The sequence below is a fragment of the Athene noctua genome, chromosome 5 (genome assembly GCF_965140245.1).
Source record: "Athene noctua chromosome 5, bAthNoc1.hap1.1, whole genome shotgun sequence".
Classification (NCBI taxonomy): domain Eukaryota; kingdom Metazoa; phylum Chordata; class Aves; order Strigiformes; family Strigidae; genus Athene; species Athene noctua.
The window spans coordinates 26,605,160-26,625,036 of record NC_134041.1 but is presented as its reverse complement, the minus strand read 5'-3'; the positions used below and the strand labels follow the sequence as shown (position 1 = coordinate 26,625,036).

Genomic DNA, 19,877 nt, shown 5'->3' with positions numbered 1-19,877 from the left:
ATTGTTTTTCTATGAATGTCTCAGCTTCCACCAGTTAAGAAGACCTTAGTTTTTTTTATCAGTGCACTGACTTCTCAAGGCGTCACTGAAGAAGAAGCCTTTAGCTTCCTTTTGTTTTGAGGTGGAAGAAAAATGTGGAACTCTTCTGTCATGTCCACATGTCACACAGTCCCATCAAGACTGAGAAATACGCTGCACTGTTTTAATTCCTGAGATTCAGGCAGACTGTCGATTCAATTCTGTTCTACAATACCGAGCGTGGTCTTCCCACTGCTTACCTCCCTGCTTTTCTGATGGCTTGTGTGTTGGGATTAGGGGGGTTTTGAGTCTGGCTTAAAAGGGTTCAAGCATCCCCAGTCCAGAACTGTGCCGTTAACATACTGAACACCTTCCTGTCCTCCGTTGTCTGAATGGATTGGTTGGACAGTGAGGTCGCTTTGCCTTCCGTCACTCACGCAGCAACTGTTTTGCTTAAGCACCAGAGATAAATTGGTAAAAGCTCCTTGGCTGTGAGCATTTCAGTAGCTGTCTCTGACAAGAAGAGATGTAGAGCTTAATTAATGTCTGTAAATGACACAGGACTCTCCGAGGCTTTAGTTAGAAACACATGTTATCGCTTGTTAGGTTTGGTTTTTTTTAGCACTTAGCAAGGACAGCAAGCTAGAAGCTCTACTGATTTGGGCTGTTCCTCTTGCCCCATGAGACTCAACGTGGGAGCTCAATTCTCTGATTTTTTTTCCTGGCTGCTGTGACAGAGAGCTATCAGTATTTTCCTCCCCTTTGCCATGAGAAGTCATCAAAGAACAGCTGGTAGTTAAAAATTCATCACAAGCACCAAGAAGGCAGTGTTCTGTAATGGGTAGAGGCAGTAGTAGGCAGCCAGCAGGTTCCCACACTGCCATGCAAAATGAGCTCCAGGGTCTCTTCCAGCTTTGGGCAACCCATTTGACTTTCCCCTTTCCCAGTCAGTCCAGGCACAGAATATGAGCTACAGCAGTACCCTTCCTGCAGAATAGATGAAGCATTTGTACTGGGGATGAGGAGAATAATTTCACCAGTGTAAATCAGGTTGGGATTAGTCCCCCAACTGCCGTGTCATGGACCCAAAGGAGCTTGGTTATGAGATGGAGAACACTCAGTGTGTTTATGTATCTCAGAATAGACCTGCAAGTCCCGTGCCAGGGCTTGAGTGCGCTTGTGGCACAGCCTCGTTTGAGAGCCTTGTGGGAGCTCATTGTCTACATGTGAAATCTGTGTTCATATTTGAACTCCTCTCGTGATCTCGTAACTTGAGGAAGGAGAGGTCCTCCTGGTATGCTTGTCCATTTTGCAGCTATTAACAGGATAGACCTGAGCCACTATATCTGTCTTTTTGAGGATTTGAACTTTAAAAGCCAAGTGCCTGGTTGTCAGGAGCACAGAGTACAGATGTTCTTTGAGCTGACACATCAGTGTGTCTGGCTGGATGCTTGTGGTCAGAGGTTTTTACTGAGAGCATGGCCCTTCATGGAATATCAGTGGGAGTGTGGGATACCGTTATTGCACGAGGGTTTTGTGAAGTGGGGTTATTGGAACAGGTATCAGGGAAGGTTTCTGTAGATGTGAAAAATACGGCCATTGGAGGGCTAAGCTCTCACAGCTAACTACAGAGCGCGGCCCTAAGCGTTTGGTGAAGTGGATAGGACCTGCTGCAAACCAGGGCTGTTGTCACTTGGTCATCTCAGCTGTTTTTCTGATGGCAGTGGAGCTCATGAGATCGGCTTCTCTAGAAGATGGTTTCTTCTTTCCTGAACATCTTCCCCCGCTTTCCCTGACAGCAATACCTGTAAGTCACCACCCCTCGTGCCCGCAGCAGCACTTATGACTCCATGATGTACAGAATCAGTTGTTCTGGCCTATAGTAATCAGAACAGAGGAGTAGCGTAAGAACTCCTAGCTTTTGATTTTGGCTCTCCCGCTTAGGTAGGTAAGGAACAAGGCACGGATAAGCCATCTGTGCTTTTCTTTTGTGTCAGGAAAGGGGTATGATCCTACTTGCTTTGTAGGGACGTTATGTGGCTCAATTAATAGCGATGTTGAAATGCCTAAGTGCCAGTCCTGCTGTGATTGTGATAATAGCTGTGGTTGCTCAAGTGCAGTAACTTTGCAGCCAGGTAAGAAGTCAGACGAGGAAAGAGCAGCCACCCTGGGGAGCAGACCGTACAGTTAGATTTACTACCGTGAGCTTTACCTCTCAGTCTGTACTAATTCTGACATAGAGCACGGGGAGCAATACAAATTGACAGTGCACGTATCCAAGAATGTAAAACTGTTGAGGAATTCATTCTTCTGAACGGGTAATTCTTCCTATACCCTCAGTTTTGGATTCTATGTTTCGGGCACAGGTATCTTTGAAGAATAAAATACGAAAGGACAGCAAGTTTGTGGGGGTGCTAGTAACTTTAAAGAGGAGCTGACTTGCCAAGTGACAGTGTGTCGTGAGAGTGTCTTGCTTCCTAAGCCTGTAAATTGCCAAAGAGGCACAGATTTATCAGAGGAGCCAATAGCTGTGTGCATATAGATTGTCCCTTTTAGCCAGTAATATTTTGTGTATGATTTATTTTACTGACTTTTATAAAAGACACGTTTTTAACAGAAAAAGTTGGAATAAATAAATAGTGAGTTGAATTGAATGGAATTTTTCTTTGAATTGCAAACGCTATCTGTACAGACCTGGGATTCTTGCATGTGAAGCCTTAGACTGATACTTCCACCTCTTCTTTTTGTCCTTTGAAACATTTTGGATGACTTGGTTCATGTCAGAACTCTTAACATCCTGGACACAAACTGGCAGCCCGCTAGGTGTTCTCTACCTGATGTTACGAGGATGTTGTAGCACAAGCACTTAAAGATGCACTTACTCTCCTCTGACTGTTCAGATTAATTTCAGGTGCCTGACACCCTTAGTTGGGCACAGAATGCGTAAAATCAGCTTGCCTTATTCTGGACTGTGCGTAATTGTCCGCTTTCATTCATGAAAGCTGGCTGTAAGGAACCATGAACTCCGTTATGGAGCTGTATGTCTGAAACAGGGGGCACTGCCGTTGAGAATGAAGGGCATAATCCTGCCTTCGAGGCACATGCGCTGCCTGTGTAGGTGAGAGATTTTGCTTTGCACTTTTGGAGTCGTGCCCATGGTTTCCTCTTTCCCAGTGGTAATTTTCAGAGTGCCGTGGGCCCTTCCCACTCGTGACAAGTGTGTCAGTAGTTTTGGCACAAGTGGGCACTTGTCACCTCAAGAACTTTGTGAGAAATCCCTCTTGGAGTAGGAAGAAATGGCAACTACTAGAGAAAGAGAAGCTGCGTTGGAGAAAGTGGTTGTGTTGCAGCCTCATTGCGCCCTGGAATATTGCTCTGGGCAAGGATGGAGTGCAAACAGGCAGAAAGGGTCTTGGACCTGTGAGCAAGGAAAATGTTTTGGTTGATTCCTCCTGTGTGCAGGCTGCTTCATGTAAGTGAACTGTCTGTCTCTTGAGGACTTGTTTCCTCCTAAGTGAAATAATCTTCAAGCTCCTTAGTTTTGCCCAAGTGTTAGATTCCATATTTGTAGTTTGAGCTTTTTAGTTGTTGATGAGACTTGTATATGAATTATGCTATTTAGGATTTTGCTTTTATTCAGTAGGAGTTCCTCTAAACACCCGTCTCATTTTTTCAGGTGCGGAAACCCAGAGCCCTCAGGCTGTGAAGAGGATGTAAGCCAGGATTCCTCTGAATCCAAACCAGTCCTGGGGACGTAAGTGTGTTTCTTCACTGTTATTTTGCACAGGAAGCCCCAGTCAGGATTCGGTACTGGGGGAGGCTGTGGGCAGCATAGATGTTGCTTCCTTTGAAATTTCAGAGCACTGTTGGCTTGCTTAAAGAGGCTTGTGTAAAGGCCACATATCACCGGTCTGGTAAGATATCCAGCCCTATAACGCAGAGATCTTTCTGTCAGGGAAATTGTCTCAGAATTCAACATGAGACGAACACATCTAGGCCAAGAGTTAGTTGATTCAACAAAGGAGGAGTGTTTGTTTCCCCTGCTTTACCTCTGGTGGTAAATGGTTATGGCTTGTGACTGATTTCATTGTGCATGACAGCAGTGTCTGCAGACCGAAGCTGGGGTTGTTTCAGGCAGCGTGTGTATGCGTGTTTCTTTGCCACTAGTGCCCCTGTGATCTACAGTGTTGCTTTTAGAGTGAGATTTAAATTCTGAAGTCATCCAAATTTGCAAGAAAAAGAGCAAATCTGTTCTGAAGTGCAGTTAAAGGGGTAAAGAACGGGTTTGCTTATCCTCCTAGCACCATTTATGTGACTACTGGCTGGAAGAGATTTGAAATACAGGGATGGCTTCCTTGTCAAGGGGGAAATTTTCAGGACTTCCTTTTCTCAGGAAATTTAGAGGTTTCTTTTGCCTTTTACTCTGGAACAAGGGGCTTTTTTCCCTTTCACGTTATGTCCTACTCTGTCACAGTAGGTGATTATGAGGCAGTGGCTGTGGACAGTGTGTCATGTTATGTGACTGCACACAAAAGTCCTTTTCCCTAATCCCTCTGTCAGCTCATGCGAATAAAATTCTCTTTACATCGTTTTTTGAGATGCTGTCTGTGTCTTCCCAGCCTGTAATATGTGCTGTGGCCCGTGGTCGTAGTGCACCAACATAGACATGGTGAGCTACCGGCACGTTGCTGTGACGAACCACAGATCTCACAGAAAATGCAGCAGAAAAAAAAGAAAAGTTGATAGTTACTTTTTTTATCCAGGCTTGAAGTTTCTTAAAACTTGAAGTAATTTGATTATTTTGGCAGACTTTGTTTTGGTTTTTTCACACTCAGTTGAAATTTGTCAACAGCATTGTGAGTTATCTCTGGAAATCCATAGCATGAATTTTACATCTTGTTACAAAATCAAGTTGAAATGATGGGAAGTCCCTGCAAAGACAGGATTTAAAGAATTTCCCATAAGCATCCATTTGTGGAGTATCTATGTACCGATCCCAATAGGTGGGTGTGGGTTAAAACCTGCATAAACCAGGAAAAGGAGATAAACAGATCGCTTCCCTCCGTTTCAGGCAGGGTGGAAACCGCATTGATGCATCAGCTCTGGTTTCCCCTCATCCCTCTCAGTCTGTGTTAGGCTTGTCCATGGGCAGTTCTCTGCAGTTGGTGTCTTTTTAGCTACATGTGTCCAAGAAGGCGTGTGATAACTTTCCTGAACAAGATCCAGTGCTCCTCTAACTCCTCAAGCGTTCCTCTTCCAGCATAACCGAGCATAACCTTTTTGCATGGTGTAATTTGACAAACCCTCCCTGTCTTTGAGCTAAGGGTAAACTCAAGGTTCTGCTGATACATTTTTTTGTTAAACGCATTTCATCCTGAGATTAGCAAGGCCAGTCTGTCTTCTGGGTTCAGCTGTCTTGGCGCTTCAAGCTCGATACTGGGCGCTGCCCGTGCTGCACATGTCACGGTTAGGGTGTTATCTTCACAGATGAGGCAATCTCACTGTGTATGTTCATGGGGGTTAGGTTCAGGCTTAGATGGCTTTTTCACAGAAGCCAAAGTTTCCTTCAGTCTTTCTCCTAAGACAGCAGATCGTGAGTAGTATGGGTTGGAGGACAATGCAGCTTCAGCTTGGTCCCTAGACTTGGCAGCAGCAATTGATGGGAGGAAGGGCAGCAAAGGAAGCGTTTGATTTAGCGCTTCCACGGGGAAGCTGCTACCCTGAATGCGTCCAGAGGAGGTCAACCAAGGTGGTGGCAGGGCTGGAGGCATGTCCTGTGAGGAGCGGCTGAGGACCTTGGGCTTGTCTGGTTTGGAGAAAAGGAGGCTGAGGGGCGACCTCATGGCTCTCTGCAGCTTCCTGAGGAGGGGACGTGGAGAGGGAGGTGCTGAGCTCTTCTCCCTGGGATCCAGGGACAGGACGCATGGGAATGGTTCAGGGCTGTGCCAGGGGAGGTTCAGGCTGGGCATTAGGAAGCATTTCTTTACTGAGAGAGTGGTCAAACCCTGGAACAGACTTCCCAGAGAGGTGGTCAACGCCCCAAGGCTGTCAGTGTTTGAGAGGCATTTGGACCATGCCCTTAACAACGTGCCGTAACTTTTGGTCAGCCCTGAAGTGGTCAGGCAGTCGGACTTAGATGATCGTTGTAGGTCCCTTCCAACTGAAATAATCTGTTCTATTCTATCAATTTTTGATGTCCTGAATTTAATAGAAGAGTCTCCATATAGCTTAAGTGGATTTGATTCTTTATTCGTTTTCATTTGGGGACTATAATCAGATCCACTTGGGGGAGGGCAAATCAGGAGCAACTTCATGAGGTCCCTGGCAAAATCTGAGTGATATCTTAATAAGATTCCATGTATAAAAATTAAATTCTGTGCTCAAAAAAGTCTTCATACTGCCTTCACGTGGGGTATGAATGCCTGTGTTTTTATTGTTGTATTAGACACAGATACCTGTGGTTGCATCAATACATGCTGTTTACAACCAGTGCGTTCTTGTGTATTTGCTCTTAGTGAAGTAGCATCAATCTTAGGAGCCTGGCTTGATCAGTGTACGGAGGATTTCAGAGAGCCGCCTGACTACCCATGTTTGATGAAGCTGTTGGATTACTTGAAGAAGAATATCCCTGGCTCTGACCTGGAGAGGAGGGCGCAGAACCTCTTGGAGAAGTTCCAGAACCAAGAAGTGGAAAAGGACGGTAAGTTACCTTTCCCTTCTGCCTTCCTGTTCTCCCGGACTGTATGGTGACACAGGGGTTTGTGTGGAGTACACTTCACTAACTCGTAGGCTAATTGATTATATTGTGAGGCTCACCAGGGACTTTTTTCTTGTTTCTTTCTTTAAAAAAAAATCTCTGTGAGGCTGCAGGTTCTGTGCGGGATGAAAGAGTCCTATAGTGTAGGTGCCTATGCCTGTTCATTGTGGGGTGGATTGGGAAATCCAGCACTTGTCTAATATTTAGCCAAAACTTTGAGATTACTGCAGCAACTAAGTCGTTAATTGTCAGCGCCCTTCCCATGTCATGGAATTAAAACACACAGCAGGTCTCTAGCTGTTTTTTTCATTTCAACACACATGCACCAAGAAAAGCCCAAACCAGCAGAAAGAAAAATACAGAGCTGTGACAAAAGACAGCTTGAGTCGCAAACCTTGTTGTCGTGCAGCTTTTCTTCCTAGGTACCATCATGACAAAGGAAGTGTCTGTGGCTGTTTTTTTCCAGTTTGAGTGGTCGGCTGCTGGTATCCAAGGACAGAGGAAAAACTGACGTTATCGGGGGTCACAGACGCTGAAACAATAGTGAACTGTAGTAACACAAATACGCTGCGTGCAGCGTCAAGCTTGACACATACCCTTATCCCGGTCAGAAAGCTTCCTGTGGCATAAGCCGAAAAATCCTAGGAGCTCACATAGAATGAGAACTAGACCCACTTCCAGCTTTCATAGAGGGGCAAGAGGGAATGATTCATGTACTAAAGGCTAAAGGAAATGAGAGCAAAAAACCCCATTTCATCCCACGAAAATCACGTCTGACGGATGTTCCAGAAATACCATGTCAAAGCGTAATACTGTGAAATGCCAAATTAACTCGGTCATTAACTCATACATGAAAAGAAGTACTGCGGAGAGCCCAGGCGTTTTCCTTATTGGACATGGGTAAATGAACAGGATTGCTGATAGGTGCCTATTTGTGTCCTTTCCTGGGTTTGATTCCCCCTGGTCAAACAAGGAAAGCTCACGAGAGCTATATTTGGGTTTGACTGTAGTTCAAAGTGAACAGAAGTTCCCAGTAGCCCTGCTTCTGCATTTGTTTCCTCACATAACAGCTGAAAAGGTTCTTTTCTGAGTTACAGATGGGTGAGTTTGAATGATAGCAGTTTCCAAATTGCAGCAGAATAGAGGCTGTTAATTATAGAATAAAATAAGAGGAGGAGACCGCAAGTAACCTGTGGGGTTAGAAGAGTTTTAGACTTGTCGCTTACTTTATCAGAGCTCCATCTTTGTTTATTTCTGCGATTTCTTGCAAAACTCTTAATGTGTGGTCTGGCATCAAGGCTTGCTGATAATTATTGTCCCAAAGCATTCATATTGTGCTATGAATTTACAAATTTGGGTCCTAATCCTACAGTTTGATTGGCGTAATCAGACCTCCATTCAGCGCTGCCATCAGCCATGCCGGTAGATTAGACTGCAGTATCAGATACGTAGATAAAAGCCATTTCTGGCCTCAATTCTTGCTGCTTGAGCAATGCAAATCAAGGTGAGTCAGAGACTGCAAATTCAAAAGGGGCACGTGGTTGCTGTCAGTGAAGTCAAGAGGGCAGCTGGGCTTTGAGGGGGACCTAAACGGATCAGCGATTTGAAGATGATGAGATACTTGAGTACGAGAGAATTCCAGCTTCTTGGACAGCAGGGAAAAGACTGGTTACACATTTATGAAGGTGAAGGAGAAAAGAGAAAAAAAGGCATGAAAAAAGCAAAGGCAAATTCTTGCGTTGCACTCCAGGACCTGATTTTAAAGGCACTGGGAGATTTTGAGTAGGGTTGCAACTTTGCGATGAGGATTTTCACTGAATTTCAAGGCGGAAGGGAAAATGAGGAGTTACACAGCCAGAAAGAGGGTGAAGAAGGTGTAACTCTCGTAACAGTGTGGTAGAAATCCATTTAATTATGCGCAGTGTTACAAAACAGTCACGGAAAAATAATGGTGGAACAGAGGTCTCCCTTTATTGCGTTTAGCTCTGTCAATAAATTGTGCAGTTGGAATGTGCAGATGGAAGTCTGGATAGAGCCTCTAGTTAATAATTTGTCACATCAGAACTGTAGCAATTTACATTGATGATTAGGTTTTGCTAATAAACAAAGAAAGGAAAACTGAAGTATTTCAAAAAACAGTGATAAAATATCGCAGTCTGCTTTTGTCGCTTTAATATCTGTTCTGCTTTAACTGGTTATGAAGTATTGCACAACACACTCTGAAATGCACTGGTTGTTTTTGTTAATGAAATCTCACTAGTAGTAAACTCAGCACTTTCACTGTTAGTCTTCAACAAGTCCATTTTTTTTCCCTCCCTTCTCATGGAGTTACTGTCACCTTACAGTAAAAGGGATTAGGAAGAGGATTTCTTTTCAGAGATTTTCTGTTTGGCTTCCTCCTCTACCATGGGAAACAAGGGCATATTTCTTTGTGTTTTAATGTGGCTTTGTTCTCAACCTGTGGGAGCCAAAAGGTGACATGGGAACATCTGTGAAATCCTTTCCCTTCTGCACTGGATCTGGTCCCTTGATGAGGACAGCTCTCCTCTCTCACCTCTTCATTGCTGCCCAGGGCAGATTTAGAAGCAGCATTCAGCTGAATGCTGTAGGTGCTCACTGTTCTCCCTTTTCTGGGCAGAAATCCCAGAGAGGGAAGGTGAGGGATGCTGGAATAAACTCTCTTCAGTGTAGTTTATGTAAGCACAAATGGTGCCAAGAAATCTGGTCTCCTTTTAGTTCCCCGCATGGGAGCTGGAATCTGGATATAAGAGCACTCCTAATGCAATATTTTGGGGATATAACTGCAGTCTTGTTCTTTTTCAGTTTGGTTTACTTTTGGTGTTTCAGATTATAAGATGCATTAATACTAAAAGGTAGATTAACAGAATTCTGCAATGTTAATAAGAAATTTTTGTTGGGGCATTCTTCTTTCAGAAGAATGTTTAGTGAATGGGTTAAGTCACTTCTCTGCTAAGAGACCCTGAACAGCTCAGTTCTCTTTTCCTTCCACCTTTTCTTTGCCAATTTAATCTTCTGGTCATCATCTTTCTCACAAAAATATGCAGCACAGTGGGGCTATTAGGTCAGGCAGGACCCTTTGTGTGTTCTGCTATAATATAGAGAGTGGTGGTTTAAAATAAACAAACATCTGCTTTGATTCACTGTTTGCTGTATAAATTTACCAAGTCGTGTTTTCCATCCTGGACAGATGGGTTCCGTGTTGCTTCCCTCTGTAACCTACGTGATGAAGAGGAAATGGACATCAGCAGGCCAGAAGAATTCTCTTTTTTCCAGGCAGACCTTGTGGCAGAACAGTTGACGTACATGGATGCAGTATGTAGAGTATATGTACTACTTGAAATGCTGGGGTAAATAGTGTGGGGCGTCTAAAAATTTTTTTTAAAGATATGTCAATGTAAGTATAGTGTTCCAGAAAAGGTCTGTTGTTGGGACACAGAACACAGCTCTGCTTGGTTATCCAAACTTGCTTCATTCATTGGGCTTTTTCCTTCAGTCATTCCAAAGATTATTTTTTTTTAAATTAAAATAAGCGTGAATGTATACTGTGTAGCCTTTTCTGCAAAGCTCAGTATTTGTACACCGGAGAAATAGCACATTTTTATGACGTATACTAAAGATGTATAGGTACTCTTAAATGCAGTGCTCTGATATGATTTGTCTGTATCAATTTCCTTCAAAATATCATGATAGAAAAGAATTTCCCCTTGGTTTTCCCAGGAGTGTTTAGCTGTCAGTTCTTTTAGGGCATCAAGCCTATAAAGTGTCTATTTCTGCCAAATATACAATAGACATATATATATATTAAAGTATATACACTTTATGTATAAAAAATAGAAAGTGTACATACTGCCAAAGCGTGTATTTCAAACTAACGGAAAACAAATATTTACCTTTTAATGCCATATGAGATTTAGATCCGTGTAAACATGCATTTCTTCTTGTGGATAGTAGAGATTTAGGAGAACCCTGCTGACCTAGACACCTCTATTTCCCTCTAGGAACTCTTCAAGAAGGTTGTGCCCTACCACTGTTTGGGATGCATCTGGTCTCGAAGGAATAAGAAAGAATATAAGCACCTGGCGCTGACCATCAGGGCTACCATCTCACAGTTCAATGTCGTTACCAAATGTGTGGTCAGCACTATCCTGAAGGACAAGGAGCTCAAATCACAGCAAAGAGCCAAGATCATTGAGAAATGGATTCATACTGCACATGTAAGGCATTTATTCTAGACTGTTTAATGTTTCTCGTGTGGGTGCCTTGGAGTGGGGGAGTTGGAAGGGGAGGAAGGTGTTGGATGCGTTGGTCCCAGGCCATCTTAGCTCTAATGCTTTCTATTTTTGACTGCCTTTCTTTGTAACAGTAGATGAAGTGTTGCCCTTCCTCAGTTGCTTCCCCACCATGGAAGTGGGGTTGGTGCTTGTCTCTTTGGTTGGGGAGTGCTAATTAATGGGTGAGGCAGGTCCTGTGTCTTGCAGATGGGGAGTGCCACGTACTTGATGATGCAACATTTATGGGAAGATGGGTATAAATTCAACCAGTTCACTTCCCTGGAACTAAATGCTGCTCGTATCAGGGAAGGAAGAGAAGTGATGGTTGATACCATCCAAAGGTTAGACTTGTTTGCAGAAGAAAGTCTAACAAGAAAGGAGTCGGACTGGCAGCGGTGCAAGCAGCAGGCACAGTCAGGATAAGCTTTGCACTTGCCTGCCTTTGGCCATTCGTGTTCAGCCGGTGAGCATCATGCTCCCTCTCCTGCGTCGATGAACGCCATGGGACTTGAAATCAGATGTGGTGGAAGACAGCACAACTGTTTGTGCCTTATACCTTTACATATGTGTGTGTGTACATGTGAAAGTAAAGCAAATACAAGGTTTGAAGTAAGTGCAGAGAAAGCTAACACTTCTAGGAAGTAGTAGCCTCTTCAACATGGAAAAAATGAAATTACCGTTTGTACTCTCTTGTTTTGAAATTTCTTGAGGCTGAAAGGTCATTTGCCTACTGAGTTATTCATGGTTCCCATCATGTATGCAAACCAGCTGAGTTTGGAGGGGGTGAGGGGTGCAAGCAGTGACCAGAAAAAATGAGTTACAATATGGTACCAGACTCCTCCTCATCTTACCTTTCTGGTTCATCATTGTCTCGCGTGTTTCTCTAACCCGTTTATACTCTTGGCTTCGATTCCTTTGTCTTGTAGCAGATTGTGTGTTTCTTAATCTTTGTGCGAAAGGGTTTTTCATGACTTCTTTACATAACTCCAGTTTGCTAATTTCTTAGATCTTATCTTTAACATTTTACTGTAAGCTTTTTAACTCCCCTCAGAGCACTGGGCAGCTGGCAGCAAACCGGATCTCTCTTGAAGAGAACATCTAAAGCACTTTCATATGGATGTGCGTTGCCTTGTGTTTTAAGAATCACGTGGATTCTTTCTGAGCTATACAAAATAAGCAGTCATAAAAAGCTCAAGCCAAGCAGAGGCTTTCCAACCTTGACCCTGCACTTGTATGCTCCCAGCGGCAGCGTTGTTAGTCCTGGCACCTGAGCTTTGGCAGCTGCATGGTTCAGGAGGCTGGTGTGGGGAAGAAGTCTTTCACCTCTTTTGGCACTTCCCTTGACTCATTGTTCTCGTCTGATGGCTGCTTTATAGCCCCTGTGAATGGATTAGGAAGTTTGATTCCTATTGTCTGTGGGCAGATCTTTAAGCTGCAGAGGGTACCAGCTGAAGGGGCCTTCGTGGGGCAGCCTGGGCTGCAGCCTGGGCGAGCAAGTACGAAGCAGCTTCCTGCTGGTCCCAGGGAGCAGGGAGGCCCGGGAAGCCAGGACAGGGACCGCTCTCGGCATACTTGTTCTGTGGATGGAGCACTTTGATCTCCACCTCTGTTGCTTCAGTGCTTCTCCCTGTACTTAGTTCATACACATAATTCAATGCTCCAGTCTTAGCTAAGCACGTGAAAAATGCAGGAGCACGCTCTACAAAATAATTGCACATGTCGAACAGCTAGTTGCATATCTGCTTAGCTGCCCACTTCTGAAGAAAGCTGCTTGCTTTTTGCGTGCAAATGAATGTTTTGAATAGTTAGATGTCTGAATTAGAAAATAATCCACTCATTAAAGTGCAGTTATTCACGGACTGCTGACTCTGTAACTAAGCAGCGTGGAGTTCCACGTTTGTTATTTGTTCGTGACTTTTGGATCCAGTTTCTTGGTTTACAGGATAAACTGAATACTTTTCTGAACTGCCAGCCCTCTCTGCTCCACCTAGATCTGGGGTTCCTGAGCAGGAGCAGCCAATTTTACTCACACGATTTTTTCTTTAAAACTGAAAAGGAACATTGAAATCGTTAATACCCTGTTATGCTTAATCTTTTAAAATCAAAGTTGCTTCTGCGCAGTATTCTTTCTGGTTTCCGCCCTGTGAAGGGCACAGCATGAAACAATGTTATTCAGAGCAGTCTTAAAAATTCTTCCTATATATAAATGAAAGCTTGCTAAAGTTTAGTCTGCAATCAGTTAAATCATTGAGAACACCAAATCCAGGATTGAATTCCTAATGTGCTGTGGGTGCGTATGCCTGGTCGTGAACCTTCTGCGTCACTGACAATGTAGATGTATCATCAGTATTTGGGTTAGGAGATTAACGACGTCTGAATTAGTGATGCACTTGTGTTGGAAGACTAATGGCGTCTAGATTGATGATGGCTAAAAGCAAAAGAATTTGTGCTTGTTATGGAAGAAACAGATAAGAAGGGATTCCTTTAAAATAGCAAAGCAGAAACTTATCTACCGGCTGCCCGCGGTTAGTAGTCCTTATTGAAAGTGCTGACAGGAACTAGTTTTTGAAATGAGCATGCGCTAGAGCAGCACACGCATTTACCGTTATTTTTAGAATGTACAAGAATATATAAGGACTTGTTTTTCTAATAAACTTTGGAGCTTGACTGTTAACCATATTGGTGTGTGTCTTGTCCCACAACCTCGTCCTGCAACAATATGCTTTAGATTATGCAACGTGCAGTTAAGTCAAGATGGTTCCAAATTGGATCTTCCAGTGCAAACTCCTGTTGTGTTTGAGAAATCTCAGTGCTGAGAATTTGTGCCTCTCCATCCATGTTCTCCCCGGTCTGAATTTCAAGTTGAACTTAAAGAAAGCAGGGTCTTGTTCTTAAATGTGTCGGTCTCTGAAGAAGAGCCGTTACGTGGTTCCTTTGGCTGCAAAGTTTGCAAGAAGAGCTTTCAGGTCTTGCATGTCCTACCACGTGATTGTGAACTTGGTCTTCATCTAGCCTAACTGCTAACCTGCTTCAAGTGCTGCTGTGTGCCTAGTCAGTCTTCTTAAACCACGCTTTGTTAAATGTAGCCTCCTAAGTTGCCCAAAGATTTTTATATTTTTTTTTAGGTAAATAAATGGGAGTAAATGTACTTGCCTTAGTCGTGCAGTCAATTTTAATGCAACTTGTGAACAGAGTTGCTGATATACCAAGGTCTGACTTCTGTTTATGTTAAGGTTGCTTTACATTGATTCAGTCCTACAAAGGAAATAAAGTATGTCTATTTTCACTGTAAGGATCCTTTACATATTCAGCATTATTAGTGTAATAATGAGTCCCGTCAAAATTTGCAAAGTGGAATTGTAGTTTGGATTTGGATATATTCTCATCTACATGCAACAGTCAAATGGGCACGTGTTTTGTCTGTTAATTTGCCTGTACAGACACCTGTTAGTGAGAGCTTGTATTTGCAAGAGTTTAAGTCTGTGGTGCCCGGGCGTTCTAGTTCATGAGCCACCAACAGATTTACAGGAGTTCCTTGAAGAGTCTCAGGCCAGACTTTCCCTCTCCTCCTTGCTTGCACCTGCTTTACCAGGAATCTGTGCTGTCTTTTTGAGAACTAGGTTTTTCAGTATCCTTTTCCATCCAACCTTTTCCCCCAGAGAAACTGTAAGAAATGCCTATGAACCAGTCCCTCTGTTAGGATTTGGTACTGACTCTGGAAAAGCTGGGAAGTTTTTTTCTCTTGAACAGTGTGCACGTACTTGAATAACAGGTTATTCCTTTGCATGTCTTCATTTTTAATTGACGCTTAGATGATTGAGGGTTTACATTTTAAATACCACCTATAAAGAGGCAAAGCCTGTTTTTTCCTCTAAAGGGTAAAAGGGATTGGTAACTCTAAAGAGTTTTTTAAGAAGTGTAAGATTTGTGCTTTTTAGCCTGGCTTCATGGACTCAGTTCCACTTTTATTTTTACTGGGACAACTGGAAGCTGTACCACTGCAGCATCACCACAAATACATGAAAGTGAGGAAAGCAAGATATAAATGCCAAAGCCCATAAAGTGTTTGTTGGCTGGGGGGGTGGCGGGGGGGAGTGGTATTTTTGATGCTCCATATTTGTACAGCTGCCTGCTTAGCAGTGAGAATGTGTAGCGAGCATGACACCGGTCAAACAGAAGAGCACTAACATATTCGTTATGCTGACATTACATGCTCCTGTATTTCTAACCACTCCTTTCACAGGAATGTAGGATCCTGAAGAATTTTTCCTCCTTGAGGGCCATCGTTTCAGCACTGCAATCCAGCTCCATCTATCGGCTGAAGAAGACCTGGGCGTGTGTTTCAAAGTAAGCATCCCCCTCTGCCCCTGTGGCTAGCCCCAAACAAAGACAAAAAGCTCCGTGCTCTTTCTTTCCATCTTGTTCTTCTCAGTCTTCCTATTCTGCTCCTTCATGGACAAGTGTTCTCTTAGAAGATACTCTCATTCCTGTGAGGCTCAGACCCCTTTTTTTGGGTCTGGCTGCTGTGAGCTCTTCTTTCATATTGACGGGACCACCTGCCCTCAGGGGTACTGGGTCTCTTCTGTCCTTTATAGCGTATTGGATCTTCCACAACCTATTTTGAAGAACTATGGGACTACCTACTGACTCAGCACAAGCACACGGTTCTTGGAAGGTCAGCAAAAGGCCACCATGATGCTTGCCAGTTGTCTCCTCTACTGTGAAGTTGGAGGAGGTCAACGTTGCCACAAACCTTCACTAATCCTCTCTTGGTCCTGACATTTCCTTAAAACATATCCCCAAACTACAAAATCCAAGCCTGTATTGAAGATGGTGTTTCTTACAGGGAAATACCTTTTTGTGCAACTGGCGTATTTACTGCATGCCAGACAGACACCAGAAAGCTGTGTAGGAAAGATGGTGTTCTGCTCATTCAGTTGGTGACAAACAGATTTATGGTTTTTTCCTTTGTCTTTGATAAACAAAAGAGAAACGTTGCTCTGCCACACAGCATACTTCTGCATTTCCACTAGGAGAGGTGGGTCTTTCCTTCTGCTGCCCTGTGTTCCTGTTCCTGATCAGGATGTTGCCATCTTGTGTTTATAGTGTGGGGTAATAGAAAGGGGCTCACACAATTACAGGCTTCTGGCTTTCCTGAGTGCGTGGCACAGGGCAAAAACACAGTACTTGGGATACTTCTCACAGCTATTTTTCTGTTGCTTTGTATCCATTTACCCGCTTCCTTACAACAATCTGATACCCCTCAGTGTGACTGAAAGCCCTGCCCAGGATCGGCGTACCTGTGGCATTCCTTGTGCTGCCGTCAAATAAGGCTGGCGTTACCGGGGAGCACCAGGAGATCCCAGGAAAGTTCCTAGTTGATGTGCAGCATCTCACTGGATGCGTTTTGGTGGTGGTATCTCTTACATGCCCAACTGTTAACGATTCATGAGGAAAAAACCAGTAATCTGATCTGTATTAGAGTGCTTTCTGATAACCTAAAAGATTTAATCTTTTCCTGTACAGGGACATGATGCTGATGTTCGAAGAGCTGTGTGATACCTTCTCAGACCACGACAATTATTTGACAAGCAGGCAGCTGCTGCTGAAGGTGAGAATTAGCTTGAGTTGCAAGGCTTGTGATCTCAATCAAAGCTGAGGTTAGCCCTTTTTCTAAGGAGCCGTCAAAGCTCGTCTCTCCCCGAACTACGGTATGCAGTGCTTCAGGGAAGAGAGGTCTGTAAAACCTGTGCTTTTCTGCTGGGATGAGAGGTGATTTTGTTGTTCCTGAAAGCACCTACGCTCCTGTTAGCCTGCTGAGCTTGGATACCCCCACAGAGCAGGGTGCAGCAGCACAGTTTCTGTGAGGGCTTGTTCACAGGACAGCAGGTCAGGAGCCTTGGAGCCCCCACTGCTGCTGGAGTTCGACGTCTCTTGGGCAGGGTGATTGTCCGAACTGCTAGCTGGTGCACCCTCTGAGCAGACCTGGAAAGGCTCTGGTTTGCACTGGTGAGTGCAGAGCAGCTCCCAATGAGATTCTCAACTGGGCTGCACCGCTGTAGTGCTCTTGACTTCACTGGAACAATGCCACTCGGCTTCAGCTGAGGAATTAAACCAAGATGTTTATCCGACTATCCCATACCTTTCTTGGAACTGGAAAACAGGGCTGGGAATTTCGAAGGAACAGGCTTCCTGCTCTGTGTGTGGCCAGATGGACAACAAAGCAGGCTCTGTCTGAAGCAGTTTGACCGGAGCACTCTCCTGGGCGAACCCCAACAAGCTCAGGATCTTGAGAGGGGTGAGGAAGAATAGCAGGGAAAGGTTATATTCTGTAGAAACTATGGAATGTTTGTGGCTGTTTTTTCTGTCTGCATGAAAATGTTTCTATAGACTGCCTCCCGACCAGTTGATTTTTTGGCAGTTCTATCCAGTCAGTCTGGCATTTGTACCTTACCCCCTTGCCTTGTTATTTGACACAGTGTTTTGCTCAGGAGTGGTGGGTGAACACATTCAAACCTGTCAGTCTCTTTTGTTTATCATCCGTTTATCAACACCTGTAGCTAAATCTTAAAGCAGGTGAGATAATAATAGGCATAGAGGGAAAATGTGTGTTCACAACAGCTTGTTAACCTAAGTACTAAAAAGACACAACAGCAACTCAATCTGAGCCCAGACCTTCTGGCTCCTAGCAAATCACCCTCTCCAGCTGCCGTATGGAGATCTGCAAAACATTTTGAAAGCAGTGAGAGGAGAAAAATTCCACAGAATAGCTAGAACCTCTCTCCTACTCCTCCTTTTGGACCGTTTTGTAACGATTGGAGGATGAATGTCCACTGAATCCCTAAAGTCTTTGTTTCCTTTCACTGTCAATAGTGTCTGTAGGGAAGCTGTCTTTGCCCTTGCCTATCCATCCTACAAATGTAAGTGTAAAGCAGACCAAATGGCACATGACACAGGTTGTTTGGCACGGAGAGGGATCGCTGTGTTCTCTCCTCCCCGAACAATGGCTCTGCTGCAAGCTGCAGTTTCAGGTTCTGTGCCTGCCCGCCGGCTGCTGTTAGAGGATCTCCAGTTTATCTTTCAGTATCTTGAAGACACTGAGACGACACTCGTTTGTCATTTGCTCTTGTTTTCCAGCCGAGGAAGGAAATACAGTTTGAGTTTGATCTGTTCCTTCACTGTGACTGAGAGAAGTAAACGTTGTGATGAAAGGATCTTTCCAAGTGCAGGCTGTTGTTTTGTGCCTCTTAAAAAGACTGATAATCATTCATGCCCCATCTGTCCAACCACTGGAGACAGTAACAGTAACTCCCAGCACCCCGTAGGGATCCAGGGAAATAAAGGCTACAGATCTATTGTGAAATAGCTCCTCCATTCACAGGAGAGCTTGACTTGTGGAGATGAAAACCTATTACTTTGTTTTCCTGCGTGGTTTTGGATTAGTCAATAAGCTACAGAGGGTAGTTGCTGCATCTCTGTTGCGGCATGAGAAAAACAAGAAAGCATTACATAAGATAGAGATGTTTACTTGTAGCAGTCCTGATTAGGAAATTAAACAGAAATCCTGAGGTCGAGAGTGTCAGGATAGAGTTCAGAGAAGCATCTGGCCACCTGAAGGTGCATCTAAGCTTCTCTGATTTAAACTCCCAGGAGATTTTCAACAGCACTTAGCTTTGACCAGCGTAGAGCCACTTTGCTGAAAAACTCCCTTCTAGTAATTTTGTGGGATTTTGTCCACAAGTCCCAGTCAGTGTACAAGTCCCAGAAAATTAGCACATGTATGTACACGTGCATGTACCTATACAGCAAATATTTTTGCTTGCCCCATTAAATGTATTTGCAATTATTTTACACAAACATAGTTGCCAGCTTATCGCTTAGATCCTTTGTTAATTGCCTTTAATTCTCTTGTAACTCACAGGAAGGACCATCCAAATTTGCCAACCTGGACAGCGGTGTGAAAGAAAATCAGGAAAGCACACGGAGGCGGCTGCAACTTCAAAAAGATATGGTGCGTTTGGGGTCCTTTTCCTGCCCTTTTTGACCTGATAACGTGATTAACCCTGAGTGGTGAATGATATAAGAAGCAAAAACTAGAAAGGTATTTAACAAAGAGAGCGTGCAGTAGGTAAAGACCTTGAGAGTGCCTCTGTCAAGAAAAACAATCACATCAGTGCTATAGATTAGCTGATGCAAAGCGAGGGAAGCGAAAGGTGGAGACTGAATAGGCAGTCAGAGCGTTTGTTCCTGTGCAAAGCTGTATTTCACTTATGCTGTGGGTCGCAGTAAGCAGGTAATACTCTGTGTGCGTGTATATAAAGTGCAGATATGTATAGATGATATCCCCCCCCCCGCCCCATACATCTGTATATAAAGATGGTTCCAAAGCGGGATCCGTGCTGCACCCCGCTCAAGCCGTATGGCCTACGCTGAGCTGCCACGCTGTAACCGCTGTGGTTTTTAGTGCAGCCCAGCTGTCCTCCTACTCCAGTAACACCCGCCTGTGTACTGAAAGGCCGGAGGAAACGGATATGCAAAGCTTCAGCATAGCCAGTGTGTTCAGAGATCTGATGCTGGGAACGCTCCGAGATTTCAGGATTCGGTGGTTGTACGCAGGGGCCGCGTCATGTTCCCTGGCACCAATCTTCCCCTGCCCCCTGCAAGGGGATAACTGGGTGGGCAGGTTTGCTGCTCCCGCTTGCATTTGCTTCACATCCCAACCAGCTGTTGGGGGTGGGCCCTGAGACAAGGGTTTGGCCTCAGTTTCAGGTCTTCCAGAAGTTTACTAAATCTGTCACATAGAAGAGTAA

General features: G+C 44.2%; 1 protein-coding gene across 1 annotated transcript in view; it reads left to right on the top strand.

The window, feature by feature from the left end:
* The window catches only part of LOC141961000 (ral guanine nucleotide dissociation stimulator-like 1), a 48,990-nt gene that overhangs the window by 15,637 nt on the left and 13,476 nt on the right, over positions 1-19,877 (top strand). Inside the window, exons 5-10 of the mRNA XM_074907443.1 lie at positions 6,534-6,718; positions 9,984-10,108; positions 10,795-11,010; positions 15,311-15,414; positions 16,594-16,678; positions 18,989-19,078. Coding sequence (XP_074763544.1) covers positions 6,534-6,718; positions 9,984-10,108; positions 10,795-11,010; positions 15,311-15,414; positions 16,594-16,678; positions 18,989-19,078 — 805 coding nt within the window. The remainder of the gene's footprint in view (positions 1-6,533; positions 6,719-9,983; positions 10,109-10,794; positions 11,011-15,310; positions 15,415-16,593; positions 16,679-18,988; positions 19,079-19,877) is intronic.